The sequence below is a fragment of the Tachysurus fulvidraco genome, chromosome 21 (assembly GCF_022655615.1).
Source record: "Tachysurus fulvidraco isolate hzauxx_2018 chromosome 21, HZAU_PFXX_2.0, whole genome shotgun sequence".
NCBI classification, from domain to species: Eukaryota; Metazoa; Chordata; class Actinopteri; order Siluriformes; family Bagridae; genus Tachysurus; species Tachysurus fulvidraco.
The window spans coordinates 17256170-17281837 of NC_062538.1; the positions used below are offsets into that span (position 1 = coordinate 17256170).

The 25668-nt window shown below is 38.2% G+C and overlaps 3 protein-coding genes across 3 annotated transcripts in view; 1 reads left to right on the forward strand and 2 right to left on the reverse strand.

The window, feature by feature from the left end:
• Positions 1 to 5051, reverse strand: part of LOC113640066 (endoplasmic reticulum metallopeptidase 1) — a 15672-nt gene extending 10621 nt beyond the window's left edge. Inside the window, exons 1-2 of the mRNA XM_027142405.2 lie at positions 4692 to 5051; positions 1 to 21 (exon numbers count right to left, since the gene is read on the reverse strand). The exon at positions 1 to 21 is cut by the window's left edge and continues 284 nt beyond it. Coding sequence (XP_026998206.2) covers positions 1 to 21; positions 4692 to 4948 — 278 coding nt within the window. The 5' untranslated portion in view covers positions 4949 to 5051. The remainder of the gene's footprint in view (positions 22 to 4691) is intronic.
• A 3335-nt stretch (positions 5052 to 8386) lies between these two features.
• Positions 8387 to 11385, forward strand: mlana (melan-A). Its single transcript, XM_027142383.2, has 5 exons — positions 8387 to 8524; positions 8684 to 8756; positions 8981 to 9077; positions 10207 to 10326; positions 11057 to 11385. Exons 2-5 carry the CDS (start codon positions 8689 to 8691, stop codon positions 11123 to 11125), a joined length of 354 nt encoding a protein of 117 aa, XP_026998184.1. The 5' UTR covers positions 8387 to 8524; positions 8684 to 8688; the 3' UTR covers positions 11126 to 11385.
• A 512-nt stretch (positions 11386 to 11897) lies between these two features.
• LOC113640055 (uncharacterized protein KIAA2026) lies at positions 11898 to 25386 on the reverse strand. The gene is made up of 9 exons (XM_027142380.2): positions 24894 to 25386; positions 23234 to 23942; positions 21300 to 21500; positions 18419 to 19824; positions 17279 to 17358; positions 16863 to 16952; positions 16603 to 16718; positions 16281 to 16471; positions 11898 to 16050 (listed from the first exon to the last, which is right to left on the reverse strand). Exons 2-9 carry the CDS (start codon positions 23863 to 23865, stop codon positions 12470 to 12472), a joined length of 6297 nt encoding a protein of 2098 aa, XP_026998181.2. The 5' UTR covers positions 23866 to 23942; positions 24894 to 25386; the 3' UTR covers positions 11898 to 12469.
• Positions 25387 to 25668: the final 282 nt, after the last annotated feature.

A 25668-nucleotide genomic window follows, 5' to 3' on the forward strand; every position in this document is an offset into this window, starting at 1 on the left:
GTGATACGCTCCAGGTACTTCCTTTTACACACAAAAGACACGCACACGCTAAAGCAAACATGACTGAGGGGGAAAAATAATACGTTTGAAATGTTATGATATGTCTGTCATCACTATAATGATACTTCCTTTTTTTATAGTCCAAAGTACTGATGCTGGTTTCACCTCCTACAGAAGTGTGCACTTAGCTTACACAGCTAAAGATAAAGGCCAGAATGTCCTGTTTCTCTAGTAATGCCTTAATTATTCCCCAAAATTCATTCATTCATTCATTCTGAAGTAAAGCACATTAATATGTTCAAGAACTCTACTCTCTAAAAGGCTTGCTTACTTTCCCACTACAAAAAACAGGTTTATAGCCAATAAATAACACAGTAGCCAGGAACGTACAGAAGTGTTAGTGGAGAGAAAATCACATACAGAGTAAAAGACCTCTTGAGCATCAAGGTCGTGACTTAACCAATGCAAAATTCAAGAAGGAACAAAGTTCAAACTAGAGATGTAGGCTGATAACGTCAGTGGTAAGTAAAAGAGAGGCAGACAAACGGTTTCTTGTTACAGAGTCTCTCTCTCGCTCTCTCTGTGTGGTGTGTGTGTGTGTGTGTGTGTGTGTGTGTGTGTGTGTGTGTGTGTGTGTGTGGGGAAGGGAATGACCTGAGGAAACTTCTGAACACAGAATTTACAAAGAACTCATTACAGGCTATAACTTCCCCCTGAAGTCCTGCTCCTTTGGTTCTCTTGTTCTGTACGTTTCATTGTTTTTCTGCATTCTTATCCAAATCATCAGCTCATTAACTCAGACTTCGGCACAAAACGCCGCACAGATGTTGACACAGAACAAGTGCCTTTGACAAGGGTTTTCATCTGCTTTATGGTTTTAGCATACCTCACTACTGCTTTATCAATATTAAGATTAGAAGATTAAGTATAATAAAAATGTTGGAAAGGCAGAGTTGGATTTTTTGTGATCCAGGGCACAAGGTGGGAATACAGTTCATCACACAGTAATTCATACCTCGAGGCAACAGCCAGCTAACTGGTCAGGTGAGCAGAAACTAGAGAGATCGCTAGTTTTCAGTAGTTCACTCTAACACCTTTTTTTCTTCTTTCAGCTGCAACCTGTTCGAGGATCCTGCCACTGGACAGCCTGAGGGGTATAACAACCTCTAACACTAAATATACATAAAATAACCTTGTGAACATTAAATCTATGAACCTGTCGGAAGAACCTGTTTAAAAATACAGAACAGAAACCTAAACCTACAGAAACAAGACCAGGTCCGAAGGGCACATTAACCTTAAACGCTTGTGCACACTCACAATAACATTATTTCTTGAGGAAACTAAGCACTCTAATCTGACTCAATGTTAGGTTATACTATGAGCAAACAAGGCATTGTGCAATGATATAGAGAATATGCAATGATAAGAGGGTTCTAGAGGTAAGAGGGTCATTTCTTTAAAGTTGAACTGAAACGCTATGCAATATGCAAATATGAAGCGCAATTCAATTGACGTCTTTAAACAGAATACTGTTGTCATGAATTTGCTTGTGTGTGTGGGCGTGTGTGCATGTGTGTGTGTGTGCGCACACATGTAATCTCCTCACCCTGGCAGAAGAAACTATCTGAGCAAAAAAAATAAAATTAAATAAATGTATTTATTTCTATAAATAAATAAATAAATAAATAAATAAATATATAAATAAATATCAGTTTCATACATGGGTGATATTTGCAGCTGTCAGTTCTCTCCAAACGTTTCCTCTACTCAGCTAAAAAGACCTCAAACCATACCGAGAAGAAGCGAAGGATATTATCTATTTGATAATCTATTTATCTAGATAATTTATTTTCACAAACAAATGGCAAGATTACCAGCTAAAAACTGTAGCTATATGTAAATACAACTAAGCGGTAAAAACAAACAGAAACAAACGCAGCTATAAACCTGTCATAACTGTATAAAGTCAAAACACACTGAAATCTTTTCCTGTGAAGTTAGGACTTGCTCCCTGAATTTGAAATACCAAAGACATGTAAATAGTTGGAGGGAGTGGCAGGTTATTACTCTCATGCAGGTGGGATCAGGTACGAAGGTATGATAAACAACGAACTGTGACGAATATGGGATGGTTCAGGATGCGGTGGGGGTTTTTTGCGTTGCTGCATTTGTTTGTGGATAGACAGGAGGAAATGCATTCTGCTCAGGGTCGCTGTGGTTTACGTTAGTAATCTGTTTGCACTTTGGCAACTAGACCAAACTAAAATATCGCAGACAGGTACATACAGCAGGAGTCAGGATTTCATACAATAATAATTTTCTGGACAATGATTTTCTTCTGATGGGCTTTTTGACTTTGGTCATGTTTCCAAGCAAAACTTTCCATTAATGCAAATGAAAATTTACATTTATTTAATTTGAATTTACATTGTATATTGAAATTTTACACAGCGCTGTTAAAACAACAGGCTTTAGTGGTGTAAAAAACTTAAACCCAGGTACATGATGTCAGAAAATGGATCACAAAATAAACTTAACTCACAATAAACAAATACAAAAAATAACATACAATAGCCTAATTGTAAGTATGAGTAATTTTATGTTTGCAAAAACATTCAAGCTCCATTAAACTGTAAAAGCATCCTGTTCACATGGTGCTTGGATGAAAAACCACCATGCTACCACCACCATGCTGCACCATGGTTATGGTGTTAGTTTGGTTTTTTTTTTTTGGGGCTTGATCTCATCAGACAAGATCACACATTTTGCCAATGTGGCTGCTTAAAATCTATGCTAAGATTCCTGTCTCATAACTAACTGAATTTACTCAGTGATTATTCTTCTAATGAAAACAATATTAAAAAGATTTTTTTAATCAGAAAGGAATTTCATTCTGACTGGAACACTGTATGGTTTTTGAGCCATAACTCATGTTATTAATGCTTTATAAGGCCACGTGTAATCACAGCTAGATTAAGTTGAGAGCCTGGGTCAGTGTGCAGATTACCGTGCAATAAAACCCTCGATATACAGAAACTACAGAACTTCAGAATAAACCATAACAGGCTCACAAATTGAATATTCATGTACGATTTTGGGTTTCCATTTCACAATTTGATTTACCGTCACTATCACAGTATAATACGTTGGATATCGTATATATTCTTCAGATGTTCAACAGGTACCAATATAAGTACACAAATAAAAGCTGCACACCTACATGCCAGATGCCAAGAACATTCTGAATACAGAAACACAGTTTAGAATGTGTTAATGAGCATAATTTATTCATTCATTAAATAATTCATTCATTCATACATTTTCAGTAACCACTTCAAGCAGAGCATTTCTTCGGATCTCTCTGAACACCAGTCCAAAACAAACACCATGCACACATATTCACACTAAGAGTCACCAATCAGCATGTTTTAGGTGTCAGGAGACACATTGTAGAAACTCACACTAACACAAGAAAACATGAAACTCCCCACATACAGTAAGCCAAGCTCAAGACTCAACTCGGGACTAATATGGATCACAGACACATTTTACCGTCTCTAAAATGTTGAATTTTCTCCTCATGTTTCCGTGAGGTTTGTCCCACTGTCCAAAAACATGCAGGTAGTCAGACTGGCTCCACTACATTTGGACTGATGTTCAATTCTGTAAACTTTAGCCAAGTGTTTACGTTTATAGATGAACAGAAAAGTAAAGATATGACGGTGCAGAAATTGTAGATATGCAGTGGAGAGTTAATGACATACTTTAAGAATAAGGGCATGTGGTAGCCTAGTGTTTAAGGTATTGGGCTAGTAATTGGGAGGTTGTGAGTTCGATCCCAGGTCCACTAAGCTGCCACTTGTTTGGCCCCTGAGCAAGGCCCTTAATCCTCAATTGCTCAGTTGTATAAAAATAAAATAATGTTGCTCGCTCTGGATATAAGGGCGTCTGCTAAATGCTGGAAAGGTAAACATGAATGGCCCCAGTCTGTAGTAAAGGATAGTAAAGCAAAGGAGAGGAGAGTAGGAGCAAGCTGGGATGCTGCATAGTCTAAAAATTAAAGACTGGTGTATATATGAAATGAGATCCTGTGCAGAACACTTAAAGGTGAAAAGAGGATGCAGCGGGGAATTTTGTTGCGGTGACAGACAGACAGACAGAGGCAGATAGACAGACAGACAGACAGGCAGACAGACAGACATACAGAGGTAAACAGACAGGCAGACAGAACGAGGCAGACAGACCTATACAGACAGACAGACAAGCAGACAGACATACAGAGGCAGACAGACAGGCAGACAGACAGACAGAGGCAGACAGACCAACAGACAGACAGACCAACAGACAGACAGACCAACAGACAGAACTATACAGACAGACAGAGGCAGGCAGACAGACAGAGGCGGGCAGACAGACAGACAGAGGCAGGCAGGCAGGCAGGCAGGCAGGCAGACAGACAGACAGAGGCAGGCAGGCAGGCAGGCAGGCAGACAGACAGAGGCAGGCAGGCAGACAGACAGACAGAGGCAGGCAGGCAGACAGACAGAGGCAGGCAGACAGACAGACAGAGGCAGGCAGGCAGGCAGGCAGACAAAGCTCGAGACCTTTGAGTTTTACAGCTTCACTATGCTATACACAGTGCAGTACATGAGTGTGTGTGCTGCGTGTTGTCATGCATCACTTGTTACCTCGCCCTGGTGGCGTTGAAGTCGCCCGTGGGTTTCCCTATAACGAGCTGCTTTAGTGACCAGTGCACGGAAAGCCAGAGCGCGCACAGGAACACAAGCACGAGCGCGCACGCGCATCCTTCAGTTAACGCGAACGCGCCTCCGTGTTTTTTCTTCCTGTCCTCACAGCCTTCAAGTCGCTCCGCAGTGACACTGTTTTCATTAGATACGCTGTTTAGTGAGGATTTTAGCCTCCGGACGGCGGTGTCACCTTCCATGCTAAAGCTCCAGCTAAACACCGGCAGGTTTGAGCTCCGCTCCCGCGAACGTTCGGACCAAACGCGCCGAAGGTCGGACTTCCGGCATCACGTGACGTCACTGCCGACGAGTCTACTTAAGGCTCGAGCGCTCAACCAACACTTCCGGGGTTCGACAGAGGGCGACAGAGAAAGGATTTATTTTATACACATATTTGTAAACAAGATTAGATTCATATTATGGCCTGCAAAAACCAGTTAATACATCGATATACAATCCAGGCTATTAAAATGATCTAATGACAAATGAACATTATATAACTGACCCTCACACATCAGGTTTATAAGTTGCCACACATTGGGGTAGATTGCCACACATTGATAATGTTGCCAGACATTGGGGTAGATTGTGTAAGTCTGTGCATGCTGTAACGTTGCAGCTTCACTGAGAGGCTCAAACGTGTTCCAGCATGTTCCAGTTATATCATACATACTGTGGGATCTGACAGCTGTGTTAAAGGTGTTGGACTAATGCTCAGAAGGTCATGGGTTCAAATCCCACTGCCACTGCTGGGCCCCTGAGCAAGGCCCTTAACCTTGTGAATATTTATGAATCAAAGAAATGATTTTGTGTATCTATATATACCCTGCTGTACATACATACATACATACATACATACATTTTCTACCGCTTATCCGACCCTGCTGTACATATGTTTACATATTTATCTGTCTATTTGCATAATTGCTACTCTTTGCACTTCTGGTAGAAGTAGTAGTAGTTGTAGCCCTTTATCGTCACTGGCCACCGGTACCAGCGAAATTAGCCATCAACCTGCCCATACATACAATACATACATGGTAGATGCCAAATTGCATTTTGTTGCTTTGTACCTGTACTATGCAATGACAATAAAGTTCTATCTATCTATCTATCTATCTATCTATCTATCTATCTATCTATCTATCTATCTGTCTGTCTGTCTGTCTGTCTGTCTGTCATAAACTAGGTTACAATTATTTACTGCATCATATAACCATAAAAAACATGTCTTGATGTAAACCATGTAAAAGATAAATAAAATAAAACCAGAGTGAAAAACATCAAATCTCCTAATCATCATTCTTTCTTAGAAAGATATTTATTAGAACGACTTTTCCATACAGTTTCAGACGCTCAGTATTTACCACATTAAGCTGAAAGAATGTAAATGGCTTCAAATAAGTTACTACGTAAAACTAAGCAATGTGCAAAGCTTCTTAGGCAAAATAAGCAGTTGTTTTGTTTAGCTCTGCTCAGCTGTGGCATATTGTTCTGACAGTATATTTCAGATAGTTAAGAGCATGTTCTGAGTGGCTTATGACAGTAGATGAGATGTTTACGACAGTAACAGAGTACAGAGGCAGTGACAGTGTAGTCACATCCCCTGAGACATGAGAACCAGTGGAGTAGGAAACATGATTACGTAACTAAAAAAATTAGTAACTGTCGTACCAGGGAAAAACATGAGCTGTAATGCAAAAAACAAACAAATGAACCTGATTTTCATCATATTGTACCCTGAAGTTGCAAATGAACACGTGACAACATGTGAATAACATGTAAAAATCTAACTGTATGCTCTATACTGTATGTGGAAAAATAACATGAAAATATATTCGTGTGGGGGAAAAAATGCACTGAAAAATAAAAACATTTTAAAAACATGTGAAACATATCAGTTAAAGTGTCTACAAACCACATGTGTACGGTAAAAGACATTCGTCTCTGAAGTAAGCATGATGGTATAGTCTCTCCTCTGTCAATCAGAACGTTGGCCAATCATGGGCTTTTTACCTCATGTGTATGTGGAGAAGTGCAGTTGTCTCTTTCGTCCAAGTGTGTTCAGTAGTCTTATGATACAGCATGAGACACCTTTCAAAAAACATGTGCTTTGCTGGGTTCATGTGTCTCAGGGGAAAGCATGGCTTCACCCTTCCATTCTGAACGGTTGTAGTCGTGTTCAATTCAATTATATTTGTATAGCTCTTTTAACAATGGTCATTGTCTCAAAGCAGCTTTACAGAACATGAAATATTTATGTAGATTTATTTGCATTTATCCCTATTTTTCTCCCATTAACAAGACGGTATAAGGAAGAATCCTTTAGAGGAACCAGACTCAAAAGGGAAGCCATCCTAAGTTGGGTGACAAAGAGAGTGATATTATAAATTGTTATAAACACTGAGGAGTGTGAATTATAAATAATGTCCTATTTACAGTCAAATTTCACTTGCATAACAAGGAGCAAGTCATAAATTAGAAAATCTTTATCGATTAAGAGGTTGTCATGGGGTTGGCAACCTCTACCTACTCTTTGAGGTCCGAAATCTTCATGCAACTGCTGTTCATAATATTAGCAAGCAAAAAAAGAAATGTGTGTTTGATCAGATGTACTGGAGATGGAGGCTAAAAATATATAATTTGAATCTACATTTAAACTGGGAAAAAGTGTCTGAGTCCCAAACCCTATCAGGAAGGCAATTCCAAAGTTTAGGATATAAAGATAAATATGAGCTAAATACACTCTACCACCTTGTGTGAGAGGAAACATTAGCTTTGGGTAGGTCCTGGGGAGAAAATGGGGAAATCATCTGATTCTTCACATGTGAAGTTTGTGTGACTTTTTTAAATGGGTGTGCATGTGTATGTCGTAGGCTTGTGAGGTTGTGAGACAACACCATAATAATCAGTTTAAAAACAGATCAAATTAATGTTTCTCTCAGAAAAAAAGGCTTTTTAATTTGTTCCAAAATCCTGTATTAGTCCATATCCGTTATCTTATCCTCTTTTACAAAATGGCTTATATAGGATTATACACAATATATGACACACATCCACCCTAATTTTAAGCACATATTATTTGCTTAGAATTGTTTATAATGGCCTTGTCAAGAGGATCACATTTTTATGTTATTTTAAGTAGGCAAAAAGGTTGATGGCAATGACATTGTTTGCATCACGTTTACTCAAATTCACTTGTATGTGATGCTTATACTGTATGTGAGCCTGAAGCCTAAATACTGTTTTATCTTATAATAAGATAATAAGATCATGCTTGGTTAAAAAAGTTAGATTCAAGTGTGATATGAGATTTTAATTTTGAGATCTATACTAATATAAGGTGTAACAGTATAAATGCCAGATCCCTTTACTAGTATATGGTCACACCTCTACTTTAGAAATGTACGAGCCTACGCAAACAAGTTGTTTACTATTGTGACCTATAAGATTATAAAATGCGTTGTGTGAGTTTTGAAGTGTGTGTGTGTGTGTGTGTGTGTGTGTGTGTGTGTGTGTGTGTGTGTGTGTGTGTGTGTGTGTGTGTGTGTGTGTGTTCATTCCGATTACTTCAGTGGCTTAGGAGAGTAAAACCCGTGATGGTCATGAGAGTGGGTTAAGAAATGGGTATGTGTGTGAAAAATAGAGAGAGAGAAAGTGAACAAGAGAGAGAGGGAGGGGGAGAAAAGGGAGAGGGAGGAATAAAGGAACTGGACTGCATTCACTGCTTCTTTCTCTTTCCAAGTGTGTGCCTGTAATCAAATTATCCAATTCAGGTAAGATTTCACAGCAAAACCATTCTCATTCTTTTGTATTTGCACAGTCAGTTAATTTTAAATGATTAGTAATTACCAATAAGAGTTTAAACACTCAAGGCTTTCTGAGCATCTCTTTAAGTGAGTTAAATCTCTTTATCTCTTTATGATTGTTTATAGGAGCCATGCCTCGTGGGGACTTCACGGTTCATTTTGCAAGCAGAGGACGTGGCACCTACATCAGAGCAGAGGAGTAACAGTTCTTAGATTTACATTAATAGATGTCATTTATTAAGATGTCATTTTAATCCTCCACTCACATACCCATTTTATCCTTATTAACAGTGTTCAGGCACTGATGAGCAGAATCAAGTGTGTTTGTGTGTGTGTGAATGACAACAGTATAAGTGTCAGTATAGTATCAATATTAACATGGACTATTAGGATGATTAAGGATGTTGGTTAACTGTGTTTCAGGGCTGCTGGTATTGCTTTCCTGGCGATTGTCCTTACTGCGATGTTTATTCTGGGCTGTTGGTACTACCGCAAACGCAATGGATATAGGATGATTCAGGTGAAAAGCATTTTTACTGTATTATAATGAAGCAAAACAAGAACTTTTTATTACTTGTGATTACTACAATACATATATAATTATTTAAACTAAACACAAGACTTGCTTTTATAGGAAAATAATCAACACTGGTATGGTGTAGTATCTATCATGTTGTGTTCCACTCATACCACAGCAGTTATTATACACCCTTTATATCATACTTTTTTTTTTGCTTATAGTTATGTTTAATGTCATAGACATTACTGTTTTCTCTTATGTCTGTAACTGCTATAAATTATTTTCTCGCTCAAAGTAAAAAAATACAAAAAAAGTATTGTAAGCAATTTGAGTTTCAAAAATTATTACTTTCATTGAAAGGTAGTAATGTTAAGAAATAATATACTTGAACAAACAATATGTAAAATGAATTCAAGACAAAATCTATGGCAATTTATACTAGGTCCTATTTGCACAAAAGAGCCTAAAACTCTATCACGAGCCGTAACATCTTCACTTCATACTCACATGAAAGTAAGAGATAATGACAAGGGAAACTTCTAGAACTTAAGTCATTAAAAATATATACAATAAATGTTGCTGTCATTGTCTCTATTGGTTTATCAACACGGTGTATAATAGTATTTCCTGGATTTAGTTTAAATTGTTACGTAATTTTTATTGGATTAGGCTGTGAGAAGACAAGCAAAACCAGATGTTTCTGTCATAATCTTAATGTTTAACATGACTCATCGCCAGAAAGTGTCAAAGCCTATTATCTATTTTATTTTAATTTTTTTACTAGAATTTTATATGAATTACTTAAACCACTTGTACTGGTATAAAGGAGTAATAAAAAGCATTTTACTTTACATTTTTTTTACTCATATAACAAGCATTACTGAGACATTGTCACTATACAACACTGAAAAGATAATATCAATAAGTATTAGCTATTTTTCTCAAAACGAATACAGCTGCATATGTAGTACTTACTGTAGTTAAATCTAAGGTTTATTTCCTCCCCAAATCCTAAAAAGAAATAGAAGAATAACAGATTTTAGCACTCAGCTGACTGGAATTCTGAGGCTTGTGTTGGTCATGCTGAGGCTCATGTGATGTTTAACAGCCCATTTATTTGTTCCCACAGAACTCCAGAGGCCCGAGTCTTTCCTGGAGGGAACTTGTGAGATCGGGACAGTACAGTGAACTAGGGTCCGCAGGCAATAACAAAATGGCCCTTAATGAATTCAGCAACAGCCAATCGGTGGTAAGAAGTGAAGAAACTTTTGTACACATATTGACATGATGCTCTAATAGTCTACATGGATCATAAATTTACAAATGTTCAGATTTGAAAAAGGCAGTATATGATATTTACTATTTGGAATTATATCACATACATCAAGAAGCAGTTGCAGGAAAATGAGAAGTTTAATGAGTCTATCCTTCCTATTTGACCACAGTGTCCATATAGATGATATTTGTCATTTTTAATGTCATAAGGATATGCAAACTTTTGCACTCGACTGAAGCATGTAATTTACTGTAGTTCTATATATTTACTGTAGCCTAAAATGAAATGTGCATATTCCCAGTAGATTGGTCTAATTTTTTTTTTTTTAAGAGGAAGGGTAAGTTCATCATCATTACCAATAATACTTAGGGGGGCAGAGTCATGTGAATTACAGAAAGTATTCAGAGTTGTATTGAAAGACAGTAATGAAAGTTATTTTTGGAATGTATAACAGGAGTAAAAGAGTGACGATTTTTGGTTATTATTCTCTCCAGACATGTTGCTGAGTGTACATTAAACCTAGTGATATTAAAGATGAATATTATTGGGAAAACATTATTACTTGCTTAGAAGGCTGCATCTTTATTCTTACTTCTTCATTTAAATGTTTTGTTTTATAGAATTGTTTACACCTATTCAAAGGTTTTAATTTTAATTTAAGTTTCAGCTCTGTTTTCTTTGAAATCTTTGTATATTTCTGCAGTTCCCTAACGCCCCACCGGCCTATGAGAAGATCACCACTGGACCATCACCACCACCTTACTCACCCTAAAGAAGAATTGTTTTAACCTTCTGTAGAATTCTGGCATTTGTAAATGACACACAGAATGGAAATAAGGAAAAGCTAAAAAAATAAATTTATTATACTGTTAACATTTAATCTATTTTAACCAGTGCAATTAAGTTATTTGTGAGGCAATTAGCATTTATGGTTTTATGGAGCCATCTCAAACCATCGGTGTCTTAGCTTAAGCTTAGTGTACAACTTTCAATATTCTTAAACACACATTAAACAAAATTTGACTGCTTTGATGTGTTCTCTTCTGGACTGAATGACAGAACATTACGGAGTGAAGGTCAAACTTAACTATGCCCCAATGCCCCCTGTAGTAGCTTCACCCAATGTCATTATCTTAGAATAATTTCTCTAAAGATTATGAGTCATGTTTAGAAAAAATGCAAAGATTTTGTAGGATTTCCGGATATATTAAAATTTCAATTCTACCACCACAATATTTACCTCAGACCTAGACTTTATATTTAAGCTTTCCTGCAGAGATTACCTCAGACAAACCACCAGGGGTGCTATATAACAGCGGTGCATCAATCACACAACATGTGCTTTCTGTTACTTAAATGCATTCTCTCTTGAACTCAACTCTGGATTGTTGAATGTTATTTTTCGACTCACCTTTCGCACCGAGTAGTCTTCCAATGCAATTTAAAACAGCTGGGTTTAAACACATTAAAACTATTATAAAAAAAAAAAAAAAAAAACATGCCTCTGTACTCATTGCAGAATAAACAATACCAACCATCTGTGATAAGGAACAAAGCAATGGATTTATTTCCAATATCCGATGCAAGTGATCCAAAATATTTTGAAAATTCCATGGCAGGCAATTTGTTAAATAAATCTACCTTCCTCCATATTGCAGGACTTTAGTCTGCAATGTCTCTTTCAAAGTTTCCACATGTGCAAGAAGAAATATCAAGTCGGTTTCTACTAAATTCTATTAACAAATCTTTTACCATGGACATGAAGTGTGAGTGTGCAGAACAGATATGTTAGATATATGCTAACTGAGCTTGTGTAGCACTTGAAATAGTAAAACATCACTTAATGAATGTCAATTTTTTAAAAAATGCTACAAAACATGTCTGAAGAGTAACCTTTGAACATGAAAACACATATTTTACTATATACACAATACTGGCCATTCCAATTCAAATTTGATAAAAACTCATGACAGCGTTCCCACCATAGGTGTTGTAAGAGCCCAATATACAAAATAGTGCTTTTTCCATAGATTTACACAGTTTAATCTCAGAAGGATTGATGGGAAAGCGGTTTATGGAGTAATCAAATGAATTATTCTCACTTTGAGTAATTAGATCATTCTGGATTATCTGATGTTTCCATTTTCTCTGAATCTAATTTGTGAAAAACAGGTGCATTAGAGGTGTTTATGCCCACTGTTATTTTATCCATCTTCACTGGTAGATTTTGTATGGATGGGCATCTAAGTGCATTCAGAACAGCACCATCGGGACTTAACAACAGTTTATTGGAAGCATGGATGGTTTGCCCACCTGAGACTTGTGTTGGCGTCTCACTTTTAAACTGTGGTGGATGGCTAGTGACTGTCATTCTAATATTTCCAGGATGCACAGGCTGGACTGGTTGGCAGGTTGCCATTAAAAGTGTGTTAATAGATGGAGATACTGTTGCAACACAAGTGGTTGGACTACTACTGATTGTACTGCCAATTGGTGGTACAGTTGCCACAGGAAGTGTCTGCATCCTTGATACCGTACTGCTCATGGGCGACACTGTGACCACCGGGGGTGGCCAGGAAATCTCAGGTTTTACTGCTGTTATGAATTTTGTGGCAGGTTCTGTCTGTAAAAGACCTGGAGTGGTTGTGCCCAGTGACTGAGCAGAAACTGTAACATTTTCTTTTGGGCAGCTGGTAACAATAAATGACGAAGCAGCAGAGTACTCCTTCACTTCTGGGAGTAAAAAGGAAGGTAGTCTTACAACATGGTTCAGAGTTTGTTGGCCAGATGATTGGACAGTACCTAACTGAGACACTTGTGCAAGATTAGAAGAGTGAATGGAAACTGGTGGGAGCCTGAATGCAGTTAAACAATTATTAATAGAGACAGGCTGTTCAATGTTAGATGTGATGGGTGGTGGTTGTCTGACAGGTGTATGCTGTGATCTTATACCAGGTGTTACCATTTTCAGACCCTGAACAACTGGAGCAGCAGAAGGATGATTCAGAGTACCTGCTACCCTCGGGGCAGGATATACAAGATTTGTCCCCTGTCGTCCTGTAGGACGCACGATTGGACTTGAGATCAATAGAACATGACTTCCAGGGGCAAGTCCTTGAGCAGGTACAACCAACCTTGTGTTGTTGATAAGTAGTTGGGTTCCAGGAGCAAGTGGAGCAGTAGTATTAATCAAAACTTTTTCCTGTACTGCTGCGGTACCAGGGATGGTATTTATAGTAGATCTCACCGAAGAAGCCATTACTGATTGTGCTCCAGTTACAGTAAAGGGGTTGTCTGATGCATGTTTGATGATGCATGCTGTTGTGGTGCTTGGAGCTAGAGGCTGAGAGAGCCTTGTCATAGAGCCAATGACAGGATGTTTGATTGTTGTGGAAGCCGTACTAAAGGATGTACTATCCAGTGGTTTGTCCTGCATCACTCCACTTGATAAAGTAGTACCTTTGTTATATTGGCTTCCTAATACAGAAAAACCTATATGTGGAACTGAGCTGCTAACTACTAGCTCTGAGCTATTATTTAGGATGTCTGATACCGAGTTAGTATTTGACAGTGACTGTGGAACTCTCTTTTGTTTTACTGCTGAAAGGAGTTCAGAGGAAGCCATATGCCCAATGTCATAAGTGGAAATTTTAACACTTTTGCCATCAACAGATTCGGTAACTTTGACAGGACCATTGATATTCAGTGCTGGGCAGCTATTTGAAGCAGTGTTGCTGATCTGGTCACAAATTTGCCCACATGAATTTGATAGTACACTGGACACCATTATAGGTGCATGTTTTGTGGTAGGTTCTGCTGTTTTCTTGCTTTCCATTGTAGTTCTGTCCAGTATTCTAGCTGTTAAACCAGTAACATTGATGCCCTTGACTTCAGTTGGAGTACCAGCAGATGTACTGCCAATCACTTCTCCAAGGTTGGGTTGAACTTTCATGACCTCAACTGCTGTTGATGAATTTGTGACAGTAATATTAGACTCTGATGTTATATACCCTTTGGCAACAGTAATTGTAGAGCAAGTAGAGGCAGAGGGGCTCATAAACTTGACCCTTGATCCTGGAAAAGCAGAAGTAGTGGTGATGCTCGATACTGGTGTTGAGATGTTTGATGTGGATGCAACTACAAAAACCTTTGGGAAGGTAGGATGAGCTGGATTGGTGCTAGTATCTTGAGGTCTCTTTTGAGTAAGTTGAATTACATTTTCAGAAGAAGCCGTCTGGACAGCCCATCCAGATAAAGGGACACTAGCATTGGCTTGGGAGTTGGATGGACCTAGTGAGTTAATACCAATTAATATCTGGGCACCTTTTGCTGCATTGCCAGAAACAGACCCTACAGAAAAAGGCAACTCATTGTTAAATGATACTGAACCACTTAATGTTTCCATCAGAGGGGGTGGGTTAACAGGATTAGAACATTTTACAGGCGACAGGAGTGCTGAGTTAAAAGAGATTCCCTTGTCATTTAGAGAGGAGACAACCGGCAATAACTTGGCAGTTGACATAGTTTGAGCAGTGGAGTTTGCTACAGCAGATGCCTGGGACACAAGAAAAGCTTGAAACTTAGGCGGGAGAGTAAAAATAGGGCTGGATGGTAAAACACTTGCACCACTGCTTTCTGAAGTCTGTACCTTCACCACTCCCGTGTTTCCTCCTCTGGTTGTGACGAGAATAGACTGCGAGTCTCTGATGCACACTGTCTTCAACTCCTGATTAAGATCACATTTGTTGGGATCAGTAGTGGCTGAAGTAGATGTAGTGGATCGCTTTAGGGTTGAACTCAGTTCAGCATTCTTTTTAAAAACGGGTGATAATCCACAAGACATTGATTTTCGCAAGCTAGGCGAAACAGTAGATGAGGTCATTACAGTGCTAGTATTTTTTAATGGAGACACTTGCTGGACGGGAATCTTGTTTTCTGGCACAGTGAACCCTGAAATATTGGACAATAGTGCAACAGGCTTGGTTGTGGCAACCGCAGTAATACTAGATGGTTGCTGTTCTCCTTTTTCCTCAGTCTTTTGAATGAGTAAATTTGTGGGAAGGATGATAACCTGCTGCAATGCTTTCTCCCCTGTTTTCTGAGGAATGACAGGCTGCACTGAAAACTTGCTGTTTTTACTAACCAAACTCAAGCCTTCTGGGGCCTTATATACAATCTGAATAGGACACTGGGCAGATGATGGTGTGTTAGTTTGCATGGAGACAGGTACTGGTTGTGGTATAGGCTGACAAACTGCTGTGGGATTGGTTGTAGTTAAAGTTGCAGAAACTGTCTTATTTGGACCTTGCAAAGTTTTATCCACAACAGGTACCTGCGGATGACTTATAAGGGTTACTTTATTTCCAACATGCTTGGCCAGCAATGCCTGAATTGGATTACAGCGCCTCTGAAAACCACCCAAAGGTGCGGTTGTTATTGACGTTATTTCAGTGGTTGAAGTACTTGCCCCTGCTATAGTTTGGTCCCTGGATATAACCTTTGTTTGTGGTTCAGGGGTAACAGGATCATCAGCAACCATCTTTCCTTTTTTGCTTAGACTGAAATCCAAATCTTGGACACTGCTCTGACGGCGCTTCGAGCTTCGAGTCAAAGGTCCAGTTTCATTCACAGATGAGTTCATTTCTGGTCTGCTGATTAAGTGTGCTAATGAGTAATTTCCAAAATGATTTTCACAGTCTGCAAAACAGGAGGGAAATAAACTATTTATTTTAAAAAACATACCACATTAATGTTATGAAAATAAATTATACAGTGATTGGGTTAAGTCAAAAACAATGGCAGTTAAGAAATGCATAAAATTGACTAGAAGAAACTAAATACCTTTAAAGTGCAAATAAAGGGAGAATAATTTCTGCTTTGCTAACATACTCATTAATTATTCATAATTATTGGTTAATATTCATTACCTGTTGTGCCAGAGCCTCCCAAAAGCCTCTCGATTTTGTTCTCATCCTTCAATTCTCTGCTTATCTCTGTGAATGACGAGCCTTCTTTGTATGCATCTCCGTCTACTTTAAGTGCTATCCATTCCTCTCGGACAAAGTTTTCGCATTCGGGTTGTTTTTTAAAGTCATCGCTTTCCTTTTTCATTCGGGCCCTAATGAGAGAAATTGCCAGTGTTTGGTTTTCATTCTAACGGTTGACTAAATAAAGGATAAAATGACACATTTCAACATGCATGTGTTACCAAGATAGTAAATCATAATGATGTATTGTAGTGATGCTTACCTGTTTCTGTGAAATGCCTTTAGTAATTTGGGTTCCCATGGCAACAGCTCGTTCAGCAGTCTTATAAGAGTAATGTGAAGCTCCTTTACTGCTTCTCTCTTAATGTACCACCTTTCCTGAAATGTCCCAACCAAAAACTCTTTCAATGGAGGCAAATTTGATTGGCAAACTATATATGCATGATTCATATGCAAAGTAGATCAATCTGTGTGTGGTGGTGTTTTTTTTTTTTTTTTGAGAGAATTCCCCCTCTTACTAACACATCTCTTTTTGGTGCTCTCCAACTCGTCTAGCTCATCTTCTGTTTTACTGATGAGATCCCTCAGTTCATCCAAGCTCGTGCAGACCAACTATAAAGCGGTGAAACAAAGAGTTAAGCAATGGGAGATTGGGTGGGACAAATAGATGACGAGGAATACACAACATTACCGGGTAATGTTTTCAAAAATGAATGCAATTCAAGTAGCCTCGATATTAGGAATAAAATCACACCTGGCTAGTTTGCTAAATAAACAGATAAAACTTTGTATACTTTGATTTTCATGGAGGTCTATCAAATGATTCATTCTGCTTTATTTATACTTTAATTTGTGGGCTCACAGGTCCATTTGACATACTTCTCTGGAAACAATACAGTAGAAACAAGGCCCACAAATTTACCTTAAGCATGTTTTACCTTAAATGATGGCTCCACTGGGATCTGTGGTGGGTGATCCTGAATTTTTTCCTGAATTTTCTTGGGAACAAACTTTCTTCCTGTTTATAGAAAATCAAACAACAGAGCATCGATTTCATGAGACATAACTGACAGCACTTAGATATGTGACAATATAATATGTTGTTTCTAGGCATGAGACTATACACGGGAGGCCAAATGTAAGACATATTTCAAGATGATACTGATCCAAATAAAATATTAAAATGTTCTACATTTATTTTGTAAAGACAACAACTCGAACCATTGCAATATCAGTATATTGTATTGGTGTGATTTTAACCACTATTGAAATCAGGGATTCCCGCAGCGCTTTTCACTTAAGGCGGCCCGCCTAAGCTCGGAAGCCCTACCGCCTTAACTAGGTCGACCAAAAAAATTAAAAATATTCCTCTGAACCAAAGGCCGTCAAGTGCATCTCGGAGAATCGAGAAATGAGAGAAAGATGTGGTCCGTCACTGTCTAGATGATAACTAGCCAGTTGACAAAACACGCCGCCCCGCCGCTAGCCCCGCGCACCCGCCGAACCCTAACTAACTAACAAATTTTCTGCGGGAAACCCTGGAAATGTTATTTTAATCTCTCTCAAGACATATTGTCATAATTTTGTACATTTCCTCATCCCACCTTAATTAATTTCCAATTACATCACTGTCAGCACAACATGAAATGTACTTCTGAATCATTTCCAAGCAGCACACAGCCATTAAAATTGTGTTTTAGGTTAAAAGACAGGATGCATAATTAAATAATCGTGCTTCAGCACGTGAAGTTCTTACTTCCTGATGTGCATGCTACTACCTGCCCCTTAGTGTGTAAGCAGAGTATTAAAGAAAATATATATGATACATGAGATGAGAACCAAATATGTGATGCAACATTCAAGACAACATTCTAAACTTAAACCATAATTCAATATGCAAAATGCCTACATTTTGACAAGACTTTCATAACATTAGTCCATATGTCCATAAATCAATTCCATAATGCATTTTGATCGGTGCTTTTGCTAACTAGAGATAATATGCTAAGCATCTAAATTCAGCATACTAGTTTGTGATGTTTGTGAAAAACGAACCCGTACTGTTCCTTCGTCCTCACCTAACGTCTGTGTCTTTCTTTTATCCCTTCTCTTCAAGTCAGCAGCAGCTTTGCACATGGTCCTTTTGGCCACTTTGGCCCGTCTAAGCCTTTTCAGACCAAGCTTGCGTGTCCTAGCCTTGACTCCGAGCAATTTTTCCTTCTTGGTCTTTCGTCTCTTTTTCTTAGGCTGTGTTTTCCCCGTTTCATCTCTTGAGTGGCTTGGTTGTCGAAAAATCTCAGAAGCAGCCCTGTCGGATTCAGCTGTGAAACAAATGCATGAGTGAAGCTCTGGATCTTCACAAGAATCCATATAACAGTTGGGGCAAGGATGTCTATTTTGGTTCATTACTGTGGAACCTATTTCTGATGGTAGGGAAGCTTCAAAAGCATTTGAACTCAGAGAATTAGAAGGAAATTTGCCATTGTAGCAATTCATGCCAACTCTAATGGAAGGTTCATAGTCTGCATCTTTGTCTTCTTCTGTTAATTCAAGAGTTTCTTTTACCTCCAGGGGATTGTCTCTGATTATTTCAGGACTTGACAACTCCTCCTTACAAGGGAGTTGAAATTTGTCAAGCCCTTTCCAATCTACCTCGCTATCTTCCGAGCCATCATCTCGGACTCTCAAACATAATTCCCAGTTCCCTGCTTTGACTTTGGGACAAGTGCTCAAGTTCTCCTCTGTCCTGTCCCCCATTTCAGGCTCTAGTTTCTTTACAGAGAAAGATGGTAAGGGGAAATCAAGTGGTAAACATGGACTCTGGCAGTATATACGCAGATCTGCACCGCAGAAATGTGGGAAGTGTATATAAGTGTTCTCTTGACTGTCATAGCCCAAGATGGACTCTCGGCACTCATGAATAGGCTGTCCGAGCACAGCATCCTGCACATCCTTCTGAGTCTCATAGACATTGTCGCAAAGGCCCTTAAGCAGCCAAACACGTTGGTTGAATGGCAACAAATGGAATGGTTTCTCTTCCAAGGGACTTGTTTCGCCCAGGGTCCAGAAAAAACGATGACAAAGTCCTAGATGTTCAGCACAAGCCTCTTGGTCCTTGGATCGACCTATAGACTGGTACCATCCCAAGACTTTTTGCCGCAACTCCATCTCCCAGCGACGGTAAGGCAGTGCTGGGTGCCTGTGAAGTGTTACTCTTCGGTGTGAGGGGCAAAGCAGAGAGGTCATAATCTTTGCCAAGAAAGAGCTACATCGAGGCATTAGCAGACAGCGTTCTAATTCGAAGAATACAATCTCCGGGAGGTTCAGCGCTGTCTGGGCCAGGCACAAGAAGTGACCTATAGCAGGAAGTTCCCACATAGTGCTGATAGGCCACGGTTCTGCAAGTGAGAGCAATGAGCAATCCCATTCTTCCACTTCTTTGGCTGAAGCCTCTCCAGCCTCCTTTTTCTCCAGGTCTCGCTGCCTAAGTGTCAAAGAGCATAAACAGGATGAAAACTGAAATTTATTAGCTTGAACATTTGTGGATTGTGCTGTTAATGCTTGATTGGTTGAGTTCTGTTTCTGTTTTGAGTATTCTACACTAAAATAACAAGATCAAATTTAGGTGCCTACATGTTAAAGTGTCAAGTATAAAATATTGATTAATTTTCCAGCATTAAAGCAAATGAATACACACACACACAAACAAAAGTTTTAGTAGCTTTTCCTTAGAGTCAAGAGGCCTTTTTACACCTGGTCACTTCGTGTGTTTTCTCTGATCCGATAGATATCTGATTTGTTAAAACTGTTCCATTTACATCCCGCCCAATATGCAAATATATTTTTCCTTATTTCCGGGGTAATTGAAATGGAACACGCTTTGGTGTATGCGTTTTTCAGAATGCAACCAAAAAGAAGACAAAAAAACTTGTTATGATGGTTATGCTACAAAAAACAGCATTTACATTTATTTGTTTCTGGTGCGATGCACGACTCGTGAGTCACTTGCAAGTGACATACTTCCGTTTGGGAGGAGTATAGCGCCGACGTATGTGGCTTGAAAAACTACATGCATTTACACTTGTCCAGTTTCATCTGAAATGCGTCCCAGACCACCTCCTGAAGTGGTTTGAGCGATCGGATTTATATCAGTCTCAAAAACGTTTCGGAGGGCATTTACACCTGGTCTTTTTTACCATCGGATAGCTATCTGATCACAGAAAACACATGAAGTAACCAGGTTAAAAACCCCCAAGGAGTTCCAGAGTTCTGGCCATCCTTCAGAATAATGACAAATTAGGACTGAATAGAAGAAACATTACAATGAATAATTTTTCTTACTTTCCCCATAGGAACTATTAGTTGTCCCAAAACTCTACTGTAAACAAAATAAATTTGTAGTAAATCTAGTAAGTATTGATTTTTGAAACACTCTAGAATCCAAAAAACAGTTGTGTGCGACCCAACATAAGGTAAGAAAAAAATTGTAAATGTAAAATGTACCATTCCATATTCATCAGTCGCTGTACAGAAAAGCAAATCGATTTTAACACAAGAGACAGACAGATGGCTAAGCAACTAATGGGTCAGGTAGTTGATATGAAGTGAATTTAAATGTATTTTAATTCACTTCATATCAACTACCTGACCCATTAGTTGCTTAGCCATCTAGCCACCACAGTGGCTACAGCTTTTATACTCATTTATTGTCATACATTTCTATGGTATGTGAGCCAATGTATATTATATATTTGGGTATACGTGTTGTTTCCGTGAAGTTTTTGACGACTTCAAACATAATAGATTTTTCTGTGCCAGGGACAAATTTCTAGCTGTGTGTGTGGTGATGGAACAGCTAATATTTAGTTTTTTGTGAAACCAAGATAATGTGTTCCTGATACTAAAATCAATTGAACGATAACAACAATTGCCGTAGCTATCAAAATGAAAACACTTTACCGTTTTTCCTCCTTTGCCCTTTGCTGCTCCTCCAACCGAAGTGCCTGTACCATGATGGATTCGGAGCCACACACAGAAATGGCAGCCAAGTTTCGAGGCACGGATCGGCGACGGGTTGAAGTGCCAACCGGTGCTTTTTCATCTTCAGTGCCAAAACGACCCCTAGAAGTCATGACCAAGGCTGTTTTTTCTCTCAGTGTCCTATTTAAGATTAAGAAATGAATATAAAAAGTGATCTGGCATTTTGCCATTTACAGTTGCATATGTAAGAACATCAGAATAAGAAAAGTTTAGCTTTAATGAAAAAAAAATAAATGTAGTTGTAATAGTAGTAGAAGTGATTTATACTACTGTACTGTGTGTATAATCTGAAGGCTGAAACACTAACAGCAAAATGGGGGAATGCACACTCCATTTACTGACATGTAACTTAAGTAAACTTAACAAAAAATTACTGTTAAATTATGGTAGTACCATACCATGTTGAGATTCATATTTTGTCTTCTAACCCAATTACACAGCAAGCATCTTAGCCTAAATACATCTGTGATGGGTGACGTTGGTAATGATTTTAGATTCAAATCACTTTGTGTGTATTACAGTAAATTCAACTGCTTGTTGTGCAAATAGGGCATTTAATTTGACTGCTATTCTCTGAAACGATTCCCCAAATGAGAATTTTGATTCATCAGGTCAGTCGTCACGACTTGGACATCCACGCTCCTACAATCTTATAATACTGTAGCCACTGCTTAGGCCAGGGGTTCCCAAACTTTTCAGACCGCGACTACCCAGTATTAGACTGCTGACGACTGATTTGCCGTGGTTACATTGAATGGTGACCTTATCCAGTCATATTGGTCGGGAGCGTCTCCTTCAGGGAAATACTTATGAAAGTGATCCAAAAGGGACATCCATTACAACCTTTTTTTAACATATAAAAAAAATTTAATTAAAAATAAATAAAAGTAAATAAATAAAGTTTCTGGAAATCATCTTGTGACCCCCCGACCCCCACTCTGGGGGGGTTGCGACCCACAATTTGGGAACTACTGGCTTAGGCAATAACTGCAGTATAAAAATCCCATATAAACACATGCATAGGTGGAGCCCGTCTGTTCTGCAAGCATTTTTTACTCGCCATTTTTGCATGTTATCAAAGGACTCATAACAGTAGAGCAGGGGTATTCAATTAAAATTCAAAGAGGTCCAGTTACTAAAATTTCCTCCCAGCAAAGGTCCGAATCTTATATTGTCACTTAAAATAGTGTACTCTCATGTTAATAAGATCAATAATACACATACATTTCTATATAATTTATTGTTAAATTTCAAGTGTTTTCAAAGTCTGAACTTGTATGGCACTTGAATGGAAAACAATCCTGTAGTTGTCTTTACTACATGTCAAGTAACAGACAACAGACACTGAATTTCCTCTGAATAAAATAAATAAAAAGTGTAAACACAGCTTTGAGCAGCCGGAACTTAGGGCCTATATTTCAAGTAATGTAAAACATTCAGAATCTTTTGAATAAAATAAAAGTGCTTTTAATCTTTAAGAAAAAAATTAAACAAAAGACTTTTGGGCTTCCCCTTTTTTAAGGTGATTAGGTGCATTACTGCCACCTTCTGCTCTGGAGTACGGAACAGAAACAATCGATTTGATTGGCTTTTGATGACGCTCCTGTCGTAATAACCAGATTAACTGCGCATGAACGAAAGATTTATCTTTTTATTAAAATCAAAGAGCTTATATAATCTTATAATATTAGTTTATAATAAGGAGATGCTTAATATGATAATATTCAAATTTTAACGGGTCCGGGCAGACCCGTCACTCGGTCCGGATCCGGACCGCAGTCCGCCATTTGGTGATGCTCGCAGTAGAGTGATGGGGCAAAGATTTATCAAATGTATTTATTTACCATGCTTACCTTGAGAGCAGAGTTAACTTTTGTTCCAGGATTATCTCCAGTTTTTGTGCTTGTTTGGAAATCCAGTGATCAACACCATGAAATCTATAGCAGTTTTCTAGCATCTGGCGGAAATCTGCCACAAATTCAGTGATGCTTTGGTATTCCCGCTTGCTGAACTTCTTGTCTATCTTTTTCAAACACATATCGTTTCCAACTGGATGTCCAACAGGGACCCAAAACGGGGCAGTCACAGCTTTGTGTTTCTCCAGAAGTAAACTCTGGAATATTCTATGGGCCTGCTCTACTTCTGGTGTGAAATGGTCATTCTGATCATTATCGCTGTATTCAGGTATAGAACAGCTGTCCTCTGAGAGTTCCAGCATGTCCGAATCACAGTGCGATATCACACTTTGTGATTCTGCCACTGGTCTGGTGCACAGTTTTTCCGAAATTTGTAAACATTCATTTCCAAGATATTTTGACCCAGCCTGGTCAAACAGCATGCTCCTACAAAGATGGTCCTCAAAATCCAGGTGTTTCTTTCTGTCCTCAAGCCCAGCGGTGTCATTTTGACCCTGGATGGTATAATTCAGCATGTGTGATGGAGGAGCTGTCTCACTTTTATCACCCGTAACAACATGCACCTTCATCTTCTGTTCAGACTCTGAGGATGAAGAAGATCCTGATTCAAGACATCATCTGGCACCAAACCAAGCCATAACTGTTCCTAAAGAAGGATTGTTTCAAAAAAAAATTTATGGTTTATGTCAGAAAAATTATATACAGTATATATACACATATACAAATTAGAAAAGAGAATAAGAATAGTAGTAATAATAAAGTAGCATGGATGTTGTTCAGGGTTAATAGTTTTCTATGATTTTCTGTTCACTGTTAGCAACGGATGTTAGCAAATGTTTGAGCCAGACATTTTATAGCCAGAGACCCCTTTAACTGTAAAATAACTTCATCACACTACCTCAGAAACTTATTTTATGTATATTTTTAAATTATGAACAACTATATTTTTAAATATTTATTAAAAGTCATAGGGGTGCATGAGAAGGACTGAACTCAGTTCCCAGGTCAGACGGCTGACCCAAGCTGTGTGTGCACTGCAGTTGCACAACACAGTGAAACCCTGTTCATCCACCAAGCCTGGATAAACCGTGCAGGGTCGGTTTCTGTGCCTAAAATGGATACCAGCCGAAAACTAATAAATAAAACGAGGAGCTATATTAGAGAGATTTTAATTCCTAAACCTTCCAGCTAACAGAATGTTTACACTTGTGGTTTAGCTTAAACTTATCAGGACAACACAATACATCATAATGTTGTCATTTCCATCACTGTAAATAAATAAATAAAAATAAATAAATAAATAAAAAACATTCAACTTTAACTAGTACTTCAACTGACAAGGTTTAATGCCAAAATATTTGCAAATACATTTGCAAAATACTAACTTACAAACTATGCCGTGCTAATGGCTGGAAAATGTATTGATAAATAAAAACAATAGACCAAACTAACAGCAGAGAAACAGACCATGTGTTTGACTACAGCAGCTTTAGGTGTAAGATGCTAACGTTATACAGCTAACGTTACAGTCAACACTGTTCAGGTTTAAAGCCATTGTTTACGTTACACACCACAGTCACAAATAAAGCAGTGTTACCTCTGAATCTGTGCTTCACTGCTCTGTCCGGACCAGACGTTTTATTATTCTTTCAGCCGCTCATTGTTTATTACACACGGCTAAAAACAAGCAGCATTTCCACTGAAAATCTCTAAATATATCATTATATCAACCATCGTTCCTTCTGCACCACACAATCAGCCGGTTGCTAACATGCTAACTGTAGAATAAAAGCGATGCCTGAAGTCTCTTTCACCCACTGTTTGGCTAACATGCTAACAGCTCCAGCTTGCAACACTGCGTTTGAAAAGTTGACTATAGAATAAAATACTGCTCATAAGGGAAAGCTACAATTCTACTGAATAAATAACCGTTTTAAAAGTAATACAGGATTTTAAAAATGACACAACTGTCATTTATGTCACTAACTAGCTTAGCTTATCGATAGCATTAGCATTAGCATTAGCATCCACACTAAACTAATAGAAGAGCCATAGCGCTTTTCTTAACTTGCCTTAACCCCACGGGTTGCCAGGTGTATGTCAAATTATTACACACGAATTAAAACAATACAATAAGAAATTAAAGCATTGCATGTTTAATTCATTTTAATTGTAATTTTAATATATATATATATATATATATTATATATTTATGAATAATAAAAAAAATTTATTGCATCTATTTTTATTGAATTTTTTTCACTTCTTTTTACATTTTTATTTTCTTTCCCTTTTCTTTCTTTTTTTTAATTTTTTTTATTTACAATATAAATGTTACATTTTAATTTTATTTCATTTCTGTTTTATTTTTA